We start from the raw sequence: 17,581 nt of genomic DNA on the forward strand, positions 1-17,581 counted from the left end.
TCTTTTTTTAGGAAAACATAGTAATTGAAATGAGCTATCTTCGAATACTGGAGCTTTGGATTTTCCTGCAATTTGAGGAGGACTCTAACGACTTCATGTTACAACAAGATGGAGCGCCACCACACTGACACAACGCTGTAGGACAATTGCTCAAAGACATGCTGCCTGGACGCTGGATAGGGCGCCTACAGTTTTGTTACTCCAGACGGGCCCTGATTCGATTTTTTCTTGTGGGGGTATGTGAAGGACAGTGTTTTCACCCTCTATTTACCTCGTGACATTGATGAGCTGCAGAACAGAATATAAGTTACAGTGACTTATGCCAATGTCCAGATGTTACACGTAGTTTATAACGAATTTGCTTAACGTCTACACGTTGTTCGTCCTGTTGCTCGTGGACACATAGAACATTGTAATAACACAATTGATACTAAAATGTATACTTTCACCGCCGGCAATGTCATGTCCATTACAATTATCCGGGCTGTTATGCCGTGGTCGGTTGGCGAATTCTTTGTCAATTCCCAACGTTTCGTCCCCGTCTGCGGGAGACATCTTCAAGGGGGTCTGTAGCTCGATGGAATGTCCAACACACCCACTGGCTCGCGGCCACGGCATAACAGCCCGGATAGTTATAATGGACAATAACACAACTAATACTTTAAGAAGTTTGTGAATACTTTTCGATTTGTGTCTGTTTCAACTCAGATCATTATTTTCATTCGCTCTGCCTATTATGAGTTGCTATCAAGGTGGTGCGGTTTATGGTATTTTTCGCCGACTCCTAGAATCTATGGAGCGTCAAATATCAGAATTTCTACATGAAAAGTGGAACCCTTGCGATATTATGTTGAGCCTTACTGAGGAACCTCAGACGAGGATTACATCCCCGTTCGTCCCTAATGGGACTCCAATGTCTTATCCACCAAGCCAGTTTGCTCAACTCGTACTACAAGACACAAGGTAGACGTTATTGGGACTAGACGAAACTACTTTAGTCCAGCCATAACTGTGGGTTCTTTTATTGCTCTAGGAGAAGGACGATCAAACCATAACAAAAGAAATAATCACTTCAGTACCTAAATGAAAATACGATTTAATTAACTTAGACACACTTCGTTGCCACAGGAGTACTGGATAATTTATGAATGTCATTGATTAGCAAAGCATTACTTGATCTACTAATTAACAAAACGTTCTCATGAGGTACATGGTTCAACTTTTAATGAAGTACAAGTTCATCAGAAACTTTAACAACTGGTTGGTCCTACACAGTGATGTTGACTGCTTCAGATGAGGCCACGAACTGAAGCAGAGCGTTCCCGTGCTCGGCTCTATATTGACCTCCGGTACGAGGGTGCTGTTGTGCTCAGAGGGAAGACACGGTCTCCACCCCCCCCCCCCCCCCCGCCCCAAACGTCGTTGAGGATTACAGCGAAAGCTCGCTACCGTATGTGGTACCGATATGTGTTGCGGTGTGGCACTGCGGTCTCTAGACGATACGACAGGAAACTCCAGCATCTGAGCCAGATCCAGTAGTCTGCGCGTGGAAGAATATTGCCAGGTGCCTGACGAAGTGGCGAACCACTATGCCTGCGACTCCAAGTTATGACCATACGCGTGTCTGCTGTTGAGCGTGCTGCTCCGGTAGGTGTGCATCTCCACACGCGAAAAATGTGGGTTCTGCAGTAAACGAGTTACTTTAGGTTGCGATAGGGTGTGCAGAAGCTATACAAGCTCACTGGGATTCCGTCTCTTGCCGGTGCTGAGACGTTGCGAGAGGAGTTGGGAGGATGAAGGATGAATATGGCACGGTAGGTAGTCACTTACTGAAGTAAAACTTAATGGAAGGCACTAGAGGTTGTCTATCAGTAGCCTGAAAATGTGGAGAAGAAATTGCAGAGCTCAAACATTCTGACTGTCTGCAGGTTACAATTATATCTATTAAAATTTGTGGACATAGCTTGGCAGTTCAGTGGTAAGGGCCAGACAACAAATACAATAGGTTTGGGATTAATCTCCCTGACAGTTTTAGGACTTTCTCGTCATCAAATGCTTCTTTCTCTTCTCGCAATGATTACCGTGTGTGAAGAGTGCCAAGTTACATCCTGGTAGGTGGTCCGCAAATCTTGCTATACGCTCACGCATACGTATAAGACAGTGTTCTGTCGTTGAATTCCTAGCTGCGAAAGATGAAACCTCCACTCGCATTCGCAGCAAGACAGAAGAAGGAGTGTGGAGATGTTAACGCAACTGCATAGTAAGCAGAAGATCCCGGGTCCGAGTCCCGGTTTGATGATGATTATGTTTGGTTTGTGGGGCGCTCAGCTGCGCGGTTATCAGCGCCCGTACAAATTCCCAACCTTTGCTCAGTCCAAAGTCGCCACATTCATGAATGATGAGGAAATGGTGAGGACAACACAAACACCCAGTCACCTCGAGGCAGGTGAAAATACCTGACCCCGCCGGGAATCGAACCCGGGACCATGTGCTCGGAAAGTGAGAACGCGACCACGAGACCAAGAGCTGCGGGCGAGTACCGGTTTGGTACACATTCTCACTCATCGACACTGATTCCGCATAAAATCCCGATGCAGCTGATATGAACAGCTTCTTTACTTTCCTTTCGTTTCTCCTCTTCTACCTTCAATTTACATAGCCAGTTACTTCAGTAACGTCGACGAAATCATCCGTGACGACCATAGGGTAACATCAGATGAAATTTTGTAGCCAGTTACCCACTGGTAAAGGCAGTATTTTGAAAAACTGGGCAGTTCCAAGATTTACGCACGTAAGTTGCCGGAAACATTGACCGACGAGAATAAAAAGGTGAGGAAAATAACTGAATCAAGTCTGTTGCAGCGCTTCAATGTAGACGGAGAGGTGTCATCATTTGAAAATACGGTTGCCTTGAAAAATGCTTGGCGCCAGTGGTTGAGGAAGCAGGACCATAATTTTTACCCCACATATATAACATGTACTTTTCGTGTAAAATAGAACTACAAAAAAATGGAGGCATTACTTTCTCGTTGATCCTGGTAAATCAATTCAAAGGTCTTTGGATGGCGAGGCCTACCATCTGTAATACGAACATGCCTATTAAACCACTGCAGGGCTCAAATCGTTCTTCGGGACGAGGGTAGGATTATTTTATTACTCTGTATAGCGAACGTTGAACGGGTAGCGGAGTAGCGAACTGCTGGGTTAGAATGCGAAGTGGGTTTTCCAGCTGGCCGAAGCGGGCGTTCTTCGTGACTGGAGCCACTTGCTGCATCGACAACTACTGGACGAGTCTTGGGCTCAGCAAAATCTTTTTAAAGTTAAGGACAAGGTCATATGAATCGCAAATTTTCGGAAGCAGTTTGTTTAAACATACAGGGAAAATGAACAAGTACGCAGCTGTGAAGTTAGCAGGTAAACCTATCACTGTATTGGCAACCGGGAAAATCTAGTTTATTACTAACAGGCGTAATTTTTCAGTTTGTTAACGCTAGCCGAACAGTGCAACGGCTTAAGTCATCCTCACACAGCACATGTTTTCATCGTGAAGCACATCATGCTTGGTATTCGTCGTGGTTGCTGTACGCTCTGAAACGTCCTGCTACATCTCCCGGAATATAACGTGCGCCCCACTGTGGTTCGCAAACGCAGCGCTCTCCAGCGACAGTTGAAAATGGACGGCCGTAAAATATCTGCGTTCACTCTGTCAGCGTTCGTCGAAGAAGAACGGAGCAAATCGCGAAGAAGATTCTGGAGTTAACGATGGCAGACGATGGTGGTAGATGAAAGTGCGTATAGTATGATTAAGAATGGAATGATAAACATAGCATGCTACAAATCACTTTTGGCAAAAGCTTGTTATAAAATACTGCAACAGTAGTAAAATATGTCATCTGTCTCAGCTCTACTTCTACTGCTTTCTCTTATTTCTATGCTTTCCACATTGTACATGTTCTGCATAATAACAAAATTTGTTTGGCTTTCCTTTGATGTCTGTAGGTTCCGACGGCCGCAGTTTCATTTTGTCAAACACACGGGATAGCGTCTCGGATAGACAACGTTTGTTGTTGTAATTCTTACTTTTAACGTTGTATGAGCCTTGCTTCTTCTCGATTGAGTCTATTAAAAAACACATTTATTCTCGTGACCACATGCTAGCCACGTTGTTCTCTTTGTGGTGTAAGCTGTACTGAAATACAAGAGAATCAGCCAGTGACGTAGATGCAGACAGTATCGAACATACTCTATCTTGGACTGAGACGGTATTATTTATAATAAATAACATTGGATACTGCAGATCATTCTTCTATTAAATTAATAAGAAGCCCCGAGAATATTTTAGAAAAAACAAAAAATATGGATGATTTTCGGATATGTACCTATAATCTTGATCTTCGTCGTTTTGCGACTTCATCAGTTACGCTACAATTTCCACTTAACGGTGTTTTCCAAGTTGTAGTATATAACATATACAAATGTCTTTTGCAGAGATGCACAGAGCGGCCCGAAATTGATCTGATGCAGCCCGCCCTTCATTGTCGTTCTTCTACCTTTGTCTTCTATTTCTCTTTTCGTTTCTTTCATTTTCTACCAGAAAGCAGAGGACGGAGGCTTGTATGATTTAGTTCTTTTGAGAATAAAGTGTTGAACCTATATTTGTTAAATAAAGCGAATGTTTGTGGAACAAATGACGTGAACCAATTAATATTGTTTTCTAGCTAGCGGCCCATGTGCAGTTAGAATGTGAGATTTTCATCCTGCTGTCGTAGAAGTCTGTACGCTTTGGAAGCGGTTGTCATCTTATGAGTACAAATAACAAATGGTACCAAAAATGACACACTTTTCTTAAATCATCAACGCACAGTGGTACTGAAACCACATTCTTTCATAGCTCACAAGTTGTAATACTAAAGCATCAATTGCGAGAAGCCGTTAAGTATCGATATGTAGCTTCTTGACAGATTAAAACTGTGTGCTCGTCCGAGAGTCGAGCCTTTGTAGAGCACTTGCCCGCGAAAGGCAAAGGTCCCGAGTTCGAGTCTCGGTCCAGCACACAGTTTTAATCTTTCAGGGAGTTGGATATCAGCGCACACTCCGCTGCAGAGTGAAAATCTCATTCTGGAAACATCCCCCAGGCTGTGGCTAAGCCATGTCTCCGCAATATCCTTTCTTCCAGGAGTGCTAGTTCTGCAAGGTTCGCAGGACAGCTTCTGTGAAGTTTGGAATGTAGGAGACGAGGTACTGGCGGAATTAAAGCTGTGAGGAATATTCGTGAGTCGTGCTAGGGTAGTTCAGTTGGTAGAGCACTTGCCCGAGAAAGGCAAAGGTCCCGAGTTCGAGTCTCGGTCCAGCACACATTTTTACTGTGTCAGGAAGTTTCATATCAGCGCACACTCCGCTGCAGAGTGAAAATCTCATTCTGGATACCGATACGTAGTTTCCCGTCTTTTTATTATAAACAAATCGGATCGAAAGCGACGCATTTTCGGGAGATATATTTACGTAAAACAGTTTATATTTATAACGTACGCTATAATAAGAAACCACCAAGTACATTTAATTCCATATGGATTATCCAATATGGCATCTCGTAAGTTCTGCTTGTGGCGTAAAAGCGATGTTGCATCCCACTGACCAAATTCCTCTCCACGAGGCATAAGTGGTAGACTCATCCTTTCACGCTCTGCAACGTATTGAACTATGCAACTGCACTCTGTGACGTCACTAGCTCCCCGTTCACAAACGTTTTCGCGTCCCGTGAGAGGACGGTCCTAGCCCTTGTTATCAGGCTGTGGGACGGTTTGCGGGCTGCGGGCAGGCCGCGTGGCGGTGGCGGTGGTCACGGCCGCGTGAGGCTGGCGCGCGGGGGCGGAGCTGACCTTGTCAAGGATGCGTGACGTCAGCGGAGGCCGCTCGGAAGGCGGCAGGGTCGGCGGCCGCGGCTCGGCACTCCTGAGCCAAAGGGGCCGCAGCAGCCGAGCCCCGGCCCGCGCGTCTGTGCGCGGCGCAAGAGGTTTAGCAGGCAGCTCGTGTGCACCTTCTTGTTTTTGCTGCGCGTTCACTGATCTATTACACTACGACCGACTACCCAAAGAAAATACATTTCTACAGTTTATTTTTCACCTGTACATCTTGAAAGTTGTTTGTCAAACGGCCACATTCAGTCTGTCAATGTCATTCAGCAGCTCCCGAATTTATTTTTGCTAATACCTTGCAAATAAAAGCCTGTGCAACCATTATCGCTGTATACCGTACCGCTTAGCCGCGCGGGATTAGCCGAACGGTCTCAGACGCTGCAGTCATGGACTGTGCGGCTGGTCCCGGCGGAGTTTCTAGTCCTCCCTTGGGCATGGGTGTGTGTGTTTGTCCTTAGGGTAATTTACGTTAAGTAGTGTGTAAGCTTAAGGACTGATGAGCTTAGCAGTTAAGTCCCGTAAGATTTCACACACATTTGAACTTTTTTTCCCTGCACGCCTTCTTTAAGTATGTGGTGGAGGGTACTTTGTGGCGCACTGTCACTTCCTCCTTTCCTGTTCCAGACACCAGTGATTCGAGTGAAAGAGCGACTGCAGGCAAGCCTGCGCGTGCCCTCGAATCTCTCTAATTTTATCTTCATACTCTTTTCGCGACATATACGTAGGAGGAAGCAACATATCGATTTAATCTTCCAGGAATGTAGACACTTAATAGTAACCATACCGCAAGCAGATCGCCTCTCTTGTAGTGTCTGTCACTGGAGTTCACTGAACATTTGCCGGAAGCTTTCGTGGTTGGCTGCTGTGGCCTAGCGGTTCTAGGCGCTTCAGTCCGGAACCGCGCTACTGCTACGGTCGCAGGTTCAAATCCTGCCTCGGGCACGGATGTGTGTGATGTCCTTAGGTTAGTTAGGTTTAAGTAGTTCTAGGTTCTAGGGGACTGATGAAAAATGGTTCTGAGCACTATGGAACAAAAATTGCTGTGGTTATCAGCCCCTAGAACTTAAACCTAACTAACCTGACATCACTCACATTCATGCCGGAGGCAGGATTCGAACCTGCGACCGTAGCGGTCGCGCGGTTCGAGATTAGCGCCTAGAACCGCTCGGCCACCCCGGCCGGAGGGACTAATGAACTCAGATGTTAAGGCCCATTGTGCCCAGAGCCATTTGACCCATTTTGAAGATTTCGTGTTAGCTACATAAATCTGTAACGAAACGTGCTGGTCTCCATTGGATTTCCTCTATGTCCTCTGTCAATCCAGTCCGGTACAGATCCCAGACTTAAGAAAAATATTCAAGTGCTGTTCGAACAAACAGTTGATAAATCTTTTTTGATGGACTACATTTCCTGATAATTCCTTCAGTGAATCTCAGTCTGCAATCTGTCTTACCTGCTAATAGTTGTACACAGTGATTCAACTGGCACTACCGATACGTTTCATGCAACCTGCAACGCCTTCAGAATTTGTGTGCAAGATTTTCATTTCTCTCGTTTGCTATGTGCAAACTGTGGTGTCACCGCCAGACACCACACTTGCTAGGTGGTAGCCTTTAAATCGGCCGCGGTCCGGTAGTATACGTCGGACCCGCGTGTCGCCACTATCAATGATTGCAGGCCGAGCGCATCCACACGGCAGGTCTAGAGAGACTAGCTAGCACTCGCCCCAGTTGTGCAGCCGACTTTGCTAGCGATGGTTCACTGACTTCTACGCTCTCATTTGCCGAGACGATAGTTAGCATAGCCTTCAGCTACGTTATTTGCTACGACCTAGCAAGGCGCCAGTATCCGTACTATTGATATTGTTAATCATGTACCATAAGGAGCGACGTTCGTCATTAATGGATTAAAGTTAAGTATTCCACCAGCTACGTCCGTTTTCCTCAATTCTAATTCCCTTGTCATGTTCCAGACCTCACGCCAGCCTGCGTGAGCTAAAACGCGTGCATTTCGGCCTCCTTTAGGTATACGGGTTGGCTCTCCTGCCAACCACAACACAAACTATTAGTTCTGCAGAAAAAGTGAACAGGACCTTTTTGTAGTAAATTTAATGTAGCCAAATTTTGTACTGGGATGTTTTCCCTAGAGCCGTTTTCGACTTGTGCAAGAAAAACTTGTAACAGGTCACTTTTGCATATAATTCGAATACTATGGCCTCTACAGAAAACGTATCCCAGTACAAAATTTATCTGCATTAAATTTCCATTGTTTGTTGTACTAATACTTTGCGCGTAGTGAATGAGAGAATACGAAAATCTTCAGAGTGGCATTTAAAGGCGCTGCGGAATGCATAAAATTGACGGGTAGGGGCAGCTGTATGTGGTTGTTCCACTTCAGATCGCTCCGTACCTATATTCCTCGATATTTTATATGGGTGACTACTTCCACTTATTTTTCTCCAACCGCGTACGGAAATAATAATAGGTCTTTCTGTTTATGTAAACGTTAAACGTTACATTTCTTTGTGCTGGGGATGAATTACCACTCGCCCCATCAAGAATCTATTCTCTGGAGGTCTTCCTGCTTTTCGCTACAATTTTATAGCTTTACGACTCCTGTGTATACATCAGAATCGTCAGAGAAAAGCCTCGTGGAACTTCCGACGTTGTCAACCAATTCGAATAACCGCAGATAAAGTAAACACGCCACGCTCCATCCTACCTCTAGCCGTAACCGACTCCGCGAACAAGACAGTTTCAAAGCTGATCGCAAACATGCACTTCTAACAGCCGCAGTAATGGACCTATAACTTTCCCTTGCGATGTATTCGAAATTATTTCACGTCTGAAGCTTTATCTCTGTTGAGAATATGTCTCCTGTTTGCTAGAAGCTCTATTTCAATCGCACAGTTGGTGTGCCTCTCTGTACGCTCGTATTTTATTCGTTAGGCGGTAGTGCGGAACTACTGTACACCGAACGCATTACGGAAGTCAAGGAACACGGCATTGTGATATGACATGTTGTGGAGGAAGCGTGATCACCTCTGAAGGTTCTGGGTACTTTGAGCCATGCAACACGCTGGCGGCTAAGGTTACATGCGTGCGGTGAGTTCTGAAACTGTCTTGTTTGAGGACGCGGTTGTGGCTGTAGGTTAGATAGGGCGGCGTGTTTGCAGTCATTGACGAGAACGTTTCTTTGCGGTTATTCGAAATGATTCCTCATTGGGAAGATTTTCTTATTTCAATAGTGTTCGTATCAAATGCTTCAAATGGCTCTGAGCACTATCAGACTTAATATCTGAGGTCATCAGTCCCCTAGAACGTAGAACTAATTAAACCAAACTAACCTAAGGACATCACACACATCCATGCCCGAGGCAGGATTCGAACCTGCGACCGTAGCGGTCGCGCGGTTCCAGACTGAAGCGACACAACGCCACAACGGCCGGCCAGTGTTCGTATCCCACGGATTAATTTTCGTGAATTTCGTGTATTAAACTTGCTGTGAATTGCGAAGGCGAACACGTATTCATGTGCGCAGTGTTAGAAAATTTCCGTGTGTTTGTAAATTTATTGAGCCTGAAGCTGATGACAGAATCGTGTTCTTATTCATTACTACACATTATGCTGTTAACTCATTCTCCCTATTATTTTAGCTCATTTTATGGCTTTCGCCGAGTTGTCCATACACGTTTGATTTTTTTTTTTTCGTCGTTGCTTGTACTTTCGGTTCACGTGTACGTGTTTTTCGATGTTAACTTGATCCTGGAAAAAATACGCGATCTAGTTTCATATATTGTTTCTCATTTATGGAATGTTTACTTACGGTTTTTTGAGGAGTGCCTTGTCTGCCACCATTTCGGGTTCATAAGTAGCAAACTTCCACATTTGCCTACTTGAACTGTTCCATTTAACAAATCTCGTAAAGCATTTCAGTTCTAAAATGGTTTTCTCGTATTTATAGTTATAAACATCCCCTTCTTTGCAAGTAATTTCAGCTGCCAAGGTAGGTCTTATGTACGATCGCTGAAGAAAACTGTGGCTAAGGCTACAAAGTGCATGTGCTCAGGTTCCACGAACTGAATTATGTCGATCTGTCATGTATCAGTAGGTCATGCATTTTCACGTCTTAGGAACTACACCTTACTCAAATGAGTTTGAGATGTATTGCCAACAGGTGTTGACTTCTCATATTTGACTGCTGGAACTACTACAATGCACAGTGGTCGACTCTAAGTTGGTTACTATTACACTTACTAATTACGGTAGGATATTACGCGCGATCTTCCTATTCAAAGTCGTTCAGGTATTCATATTATGTCTGCATTTCATTAGGTTGTGTGATTTACATAAATATTTTAATTTCCTTTTTCATTATCAAGGTCAGATAGCGTTACAAAATTCATTAGTTGGGTTCTAATTTTCACTACAACAAGACATAGTAATTTTAAATCAGAGCTTAGTGGTTCTAGTTGTACTAGGAATTCGACTGCTCAAAATAGTACCCAGCTTAGATTTTGCCTATCTTCCGTAAGTTGAATGACTGAAGCTACAGCGCTACCGTGAGTTCCTTTTCAACCCGAAGGTGACGTCATTGAACACTCTGCCCCTTGTACACAACAACCAGAGATGTTGGTCAGCAAGAAAGAACTTTGTGTGAACGATCTACTTAGATGTAAGATGCGTTAATGTAGACAGCGGTTTCAGCCTGGGAATAGAATGGAATACGGTGCTTTCTTTGACCAAGTCGCAAAGAAGTCGCCACAGGGCTTTTCCTATTGATGTATCGTTATATAGCAGGGATCCAGCACCCAAGCAGTACATTTTTCAGAAGAGAAGCAGCTGCGTCGTCGTACGAACGTCCTTACTCTTCGTCGAAGTGCAAATGTAGAGTATCACTAAAGTGATTAAAACACAGACCCATCTCGCTGCACTCGTTATACGGGCGTTGCTCCTAAACGTCGTCAGGCACATTTTCTCTCGTGTTTCAGCAGATGTTTTCAGTTTCATTTTTGCGCTGTATAGCTGGAGGCAGGATAAACAAGTACTGCTCGTCACGTCTTTCATGCGGTGGCCAGTGTCGACCGAAAGAAACTGTTACAAAGAAAATGCTCTTTAAGGCGGAATATGTCGTGACCATTGGATAGAATGGTCCCCAATTAGTCTACTGCGATATTCATGTCATCGATACGTATTGACAGGGACGGTAAGGCATTTCAAGCGCGCAAGCCACGCGGCAGTATTATCGCCGGAAATGCAAAATGATGCATCGGTCGGGAATCGAACCCGGGCCGCCCGCGTGGCAGGCGAGCATTCTACCACTGAACCACCGATGCTCAGCCCAAGAGCAACTTTACGCTGCGGAGCAGATGTCAAGGAAAAGTGGGACTGACGTCAAGCGCCATCTCATTCTCTCGAGAAAGTGCTGCAGATAGTGAATCCTGCACTGCACTGCATAAAAATGCCGCCAGAACGACGCCCTCTGCGTACTCTGGCGTCGCCGGTGCCGATCTTTGCCAAAGGGTGCGAAATGTGCGTGGATACGCCGTCCGAATGCTTCTGGATGTGCTCCCCTAGTACTCCTGAAGCGACTGAGAAGCGCTGCATTCTGGCGCCAGTAGTCAGTGCTGGCCAGGGCGGTGAAGTCCGTGCTGGAGTACTTGTTATTCACCGAATTTTACTGATCTGTCAATACCTACCGATAACACGAATATCTCAATAGACTAATGTGGGACCACTATCGAATGGTCACGTCAAATTCCATTTTTAACATCATTTTGTTTCTAACGGGAAACCAATGGACGTGATGAGCACTATTTGTTTCGGCTGAATCCAGCTGCACACTGCAAAAACGAAATTGCAAATATCTGTTGAAATACCAGAGATAATGTTGCTGATGACTCTTAGGAGACACATCCTGGATAACGTGTTTGCCGATCGCGCAGTATGACCTAATGACAACGGCCGTGCAAAACGTGTTCTCGCAAATTTGTAATGAGTGTGACGAGATTTTTGTATGATGCTCTTTCTTAAGCTGTTTATATGAAAGTCTATCTAGTGTCGGGTTGAGAAATTAAACCCCGAAATTTGAAACAGATTTTTTGTTGTTGTGGTCTTCAGTCCAGAGATGTAGTGCTCCATGCTAGTCTATCCGGTTGAAGCCTCTTCACTCCGAATAACTGATGGGACTTACATGTATTCATCTCTTGATCTCTCTCTACGATCTTTATCCTGCACACTTCCCTCCAATACTAAACTGATGATCCCTTGCTGCCTCAGAACGTGTCCTACCAACCGATCCCTTCTTCTAGTCAAGTTGTGCCTCAAATTCCTCTTCTCCCGAATGCTGTTCAGTACCTCCTCATTAGTTACGTGGTCGGCCCATCTAATCTTCAGCATTCTTCTGTAGCACTACATTTCGAAAGCTTCTGTTCTCTTAGTGTCCAAACGAGTTATTGTCCATGTTTCACTTCCATACATGGTTAGGCTCCATACAAATACTTTCAGAGAAGTGTTCCTGACACTCAAATCTATACTCGAAGTTAACAAATTTCTCTTCTTGAGAAACGATTTCCTTCTCATAGCCTCCCTACTCCGACCATCATACGTTATTTTGCTTCCCAAATAGCAAAACTCATCTGCTGCTTTAAGTGCCTCATTTCCTAATCTAATTCCCTCAGCATCGCCTTATTTAATTCGACTACATTCCATTGTCCTCGTTTTGCTTTTGTTAATGTTATATCCTCATTTCAAGACACCGTCCATTCGGTTCAGCTAGTTTTCCACGTCCTTTGCTGTCTCTGACAGAATTACAATGTCATCGTTTTTATTTCTTCTCCATGGATTTTAATTCCTACTCCAAATTTTCTTTTGTTTCCTTTACTACTTGCTGAATATATAGATTGAATGACATCAGGGATAGGCTACAAGCCTGCCTCATTCCCTTCCCAACCACGGCTTTCCTTTCATACCCATGGACTGTAATAACAGCCATCTGGTTTCTATACAAATTGTAAATAGCCTTTCGCTCCCTGGTTTTGACCCCTGCCACCTTTAGAATTTGATAGAGAGTATTCCAGTCAGTATTGTCAAAGGCTTTCTCCAAGTCTGCAAATGCTGTAAACGTAGGTTTGTCTTTCCTATCTTCTAAGATAAGCAGCACGTTTAGCATTGTCCCGCGTGTTCTGATATTTCCACGGAACGCAAACTGATCTTCCCCGAGGTCGGCTTCTACCAGGTTTTCCGTTCGTCTGTAATGAATTCGTGTTAGTATTTTCAGCTGTGAGTTATTAAACTGATAGTTCGGTAATTTTCACACCTGTCAACACCTGCTTTCTTTGCGCCTGGAATTGTTACATTCATATTTAAGTCTGAGGGTATATCGTCTTTCTTATGCGTCTTGCTCGCCAATTTGATACTTTCGATGTTTTAAAACTATGAAAATATTTAGAAATGAAGCGTGGCATGAGCGTTTGAGGGTAGTCCACGTTCCTGTCTCTCTCCTCATTGAGTGCATGGGAAATGTCAGTGTAAAATTTCCAACAAAAAATTATGTGGCCATTGGAGGCCATTTCTTGACGCGTTGCCTGTTGGCGCTCGTCCCGAGATCTTCTACTCCGATATCATCTTCATTCCGCCACCAACATTGAGGGGAACCCTTAGCAGTGTTAGGTACTTGTGCCGGCGAAACACCAGGGAAACCCCTTAACGATCTTCGGTCCAAGATGCAGAGACAAGCGCCAACATCCAACACGTCGAAATTTCCTGTGTTTTGCAGGCCAAAAGTGCTGCAGTATTACGTATTAGGTGGCTACGTTGTTGCTGACAGCGTGGTTTCGCCACGGGCGAGCAGCTCGCAGACGTACCTGTGCGGTAGCCGGCGTTGGAGAGGTAGGTGGCGAAGGAGCGCGTCTCGTGGCTGGCCTGCCACTGCGGCGACGAGCAGTTGTCGTTGTTGGTGTAGACGTGGTGGTTGTGCACGTACATGCCGGTCAGCAGGCTGGAGCGCGACGGGCAGCACATCGGCGTCGTCACGTACGCGTGTCGGAACTCGGCGCCGCCGTCGCGCAGCAGGCGCAGCGTGCGCGGCATGAAGTTCAGCGAGCCTGCCGGAGCACGCCACGACACGTCACACCGTTACGTTCAGCACGGTACGAACGCAAGACATTTTCCGCAAACATAGCTGCACAGGTTCCATCTACCCTGAAGCGCCAAAGAAACTGATACAGGTATACTTATTCAAATACAGAGATATCTGAACTGGTAGAATACGGTCGGCAACGCCTATATAAGACAACAAGTGTCCGGTGCAGGTTATCGAGATTTAAGTGAGTTTAAACGTCGAGTTATACTCGGCGCACGAGCTATGAGACACAGCATCTCCGAGAGAGCAGTGAAGTGGGGATTCTCCCGTACGACCATTTCACGAGTGTATCGTGAATATCATCTCCGACATCGGTGCGGTCGGAAAAGATCCTGCAAGAACGGGACCAACGACAACTCAAGAAAATCGTTCAACGTGACAGAAGGGCAATTCTGCCGCAAGTTGCTGCAGATTTCAATTCTGGGCCATCAACAAGAGTCAGAGTGCGAACCATTCAACGAAACATCATCAGTACGGGCTTTTGGAGCCGAAGGCGCAGTCGTGAATGCTTCGTGACTGTAAAACACAAAGCTTTACGCGTCCCCGGGCCTGTCAACACCGACATTGTGCTGTTGATAACTGGAAACATGTTGCATGAATCCATGGACCGTGCATGTCAGCAGGGGACTGTTCAATCTGGTGGAGCTCTACAATGGTATGGGGCGCGTGCAATTCCAGTGATACGGGACCCCTGATACGTCTACATCCAACTCTGACAGGAGACACATACGTAAGCATCCTGTCTGATCACCTGCATCCATTCATGTCCATTGTGCATTTCGACCGACTTGAGCAATCCCAGCAGGACAATGAAACGCCCCACACGTCCAGAATTGGTACAGAGTGGCTCCAGGAATACTCTTTTGAATTTAAACACTTCCGCTGGCCACGAAACTCGCCAGACGTAAACATTATTGAGCATATATGGGATGCCTTGCGAAGTGCTGTTCAGAAGAGATCTCTACCCACTCATCCTCTTACGGATTTATCGACAGCAGGGCAAGATTCATGATGTGAATTCCTTCCAGCACTACTTCAGACATCAGTTGAGTCCATGACACATCGTGTTGCGGCACTTCTGCGTGTTGTCGGGGGCCCTACACGATGTTAGACAGGTAATCTCCAAGTTCCCACCACATCAGAGACTTTGCTTCTCTGTACATACGAGAAGTAGTCATAAGGAGACTAACTCTTTTTTTGCAGCTGTTTGTTCGTAATCCTTGTATACATGAACGCAGAATATTGGTGAAGTGAAGTGTGGTATGCGGACACTGGCGTATGATGCGGAAATGTGGGTACTACATCATACAGCCCTGAGACTAAAGAAGTCGTTTTGTATGGACTCCTCTTGCGGTGTGCTACGCTACTGGGTGTGCTACGCTACTGGGACGCTAGATTTTCGATGTGTACCGGGCCCGTAGACATGTACCTGCAAATTGAAACTTGATTATGTAATTCTTTTTCGGAGGTGATATGAAATATTAAGAGTACATCTCACATTTCTGTGTCCAATGGTGTCACGTACGTGCTCCAACAGCTTGTCGAGGTAAATTACAAGAAATACCAGTGCCAACAGTGTACAGCACAGTTTACCACTTTCAGAGGTCATATTACACTCGTATCAAAGGAGAAAGTGGATGACTATGTAACAGTGGCGGCCGGTTATCATGTGCTAATGTGCTGCAGCACACTGTGAACATCATACTACAATTATGACATTTCCCTTCGAACAGGTGCTGGAAATCGCAATAAAATTACACAATTGGTCTTCGAAAGCCAGTGGGAAATCGCACTAAAGTTGCGCCATTTCTCTTCGAATATGTGCTGGTATCTAAATAAAACAGACGAAGACATGTTTGACAGCACTCTCTCTGCGATAGCTAGAAACCACTGCGGGTGCTGAAACGATAGCCGCTCTATGATCAACTCAAAGGTCGCAGCTGTCTGTTTTCGAATGTGCAAGCTTTTATCGGATGTCATCTTTTCTGGCAGTCGGAGTGCTATATTGCTCACAGCATCAGGAGAGTATTTTTCTTTGAAGCCGCGTGTAGTATATTGTGCAAGCGTGCGGTACGTGCGATTTTTGAGGAACTGCTGACATAACTGCACCGTGGGTCAGCGGTTTAACGCGCAGACTGCCATTCCACTAACCCGGGTTCGCTTCCTGCTATTATCAACATTTATTTTCATTTTATTTTATTTATCGCAAAGTTAAATTATTAATTACAAAATTTAAATGTACTTAATTCAATTTATATATGTAAAATTAATATTTGCAATTTACACTGAAGCTCCAAAGAAACTGGTATAGGCATCTCATTCAAATACAGAGATATGTAATCAGGCAGAATACAGCGCTGCGATCGACAAACCTTGTATAACATAACAAGTATCTGGCGCAGTTGTTAGCTGGGTTACTGCTGCCACAATGGCAGGTTATCACGATTCAAGTGAGTCTGAACGTGGTGTTACAGCCGGTGCACGAGCGATGGGACATAGCATCTCCGAGATAAAACATCAAATCTCCGACATCGCGCTGCGACTGTAAAAAGATGATGCAGGAACGGGACCAACGACAACTGAAGAGAGTTGATCAATATGACAGAAGTGCGATCTCTCCGCAAATTTCTGCAGATTTCACGGTGCTGACCCATCAACAAGTGTCCGCGTGCGATCTATTCAACGAAACATCATCGATAGGGGGGGGGGGGGGGGGCTTTCGATGCCCGAGGCCCATTCGTGTACCCTTGATGCACGACACAAAGCTTTACGGCTCGCCTGGGGCCGTCTTCACCAACACTGGACTGTTGATGACAGGAAACATGTTGTCTGGTCGCACGAGTCTCGTTTCAAAATGTATCGAGCGATTGGGCGTGTACAAGTATGGAGACAACCTCATGAATGCATGGACCCTGCATGTCAGCAGACGAAAGTTCAAGCTGTTGGAGGCTGCGGGGCGAGTGCTTTTGGAGTGATATGGGACTCCTGATATGTCTAGACACGACTCTGACAGGTGACACGTAAGTAAGCATCCTGTCTGATCTCCTGCATCCACTCATTTCCTTTATACATTCCGACGGACTTGGGCAATTCCAACAGCACAATGCGACACCCCCATTGCTACAGTGCGGCTCCAGCAACAGTCTTGTGAGTTTAAACACCTCCACTGGGCACGAAACTCCGCAGAAATGAACCTTACTGAGCTCATAAGTGATGCCTTGCAAAGTGCTTTCCAGAAGAGATCTCTACCCCCACGCATTCTTACGTATTTATGGACAGCCCTCAGCATTCATAGTGTCAGTTCCCTCCATCGGTATTTCAGACATTAGCCGAGTGCATGCCACGTCGTGCTGCGGCACTTCTGCGTGCTCCCGGGGGCGCTACACGATATTAGGCAGGTTGTAAAACGTGTATATTTTTGTTGTCTATTGCAAACCACAATTTATGAGAAGAGTTTATATTTTATTAATAGGATTACGTAGGAATAATTAATATTTATCATTTTGGAAATAATTGTGGTAGGA

General features: G+C 45.2%; 1 protein-coding gene and 1 non-coding gene across 6 annotated transcripts in view; both read right to left on the reverse strand.

Annotated features, from left to right (window-relative positions):
- The window catches only part of LOC126334563 (extracellular sulfatase SULF-1 homolog), a 1,305,433-nt gene that overhangs the window by 400,744 nt on the left and 887,108 nt on the right, over positions 1–17,581 (reverse strand). For all 5 annotated transcript variants that reach the window (XM_049996948.1, XM_049996944.1, XM_049996947.1 and 2 more), the window contains one exon: positions 13,780–14,019. In XM_049996948.1, the coding sequence (XP_049852905.1) occupies positions 13,780–14,019 (240 nt within the window). The remainder of the gene's footprint in view (positions 1–13,779; positions 14,020–17,581) is intronic.
- On the reverse strand, positions 11,180–11,250 carry Trnag-gcc (transfer RNA glycine (anticodon GCC)). The gene has a single exon. It is a non-coding gene; the product is annotated as a tRNA-Gly (tRNA).

This window comes from Schistocerca gregaria, chromosome 2, assembly GCF_023897955.1.
Source record: "Schistocerca gregaria isolate iqSchGreg1 chromosome 2, iqSchGreg1.2, whole genome shotgun sequence".
NCBI lineage: Eukaryota > Metazoa > Arthropoda > Insecta > Orthoptera > Acrididae > Schistocerca > Schistocerca gregaria.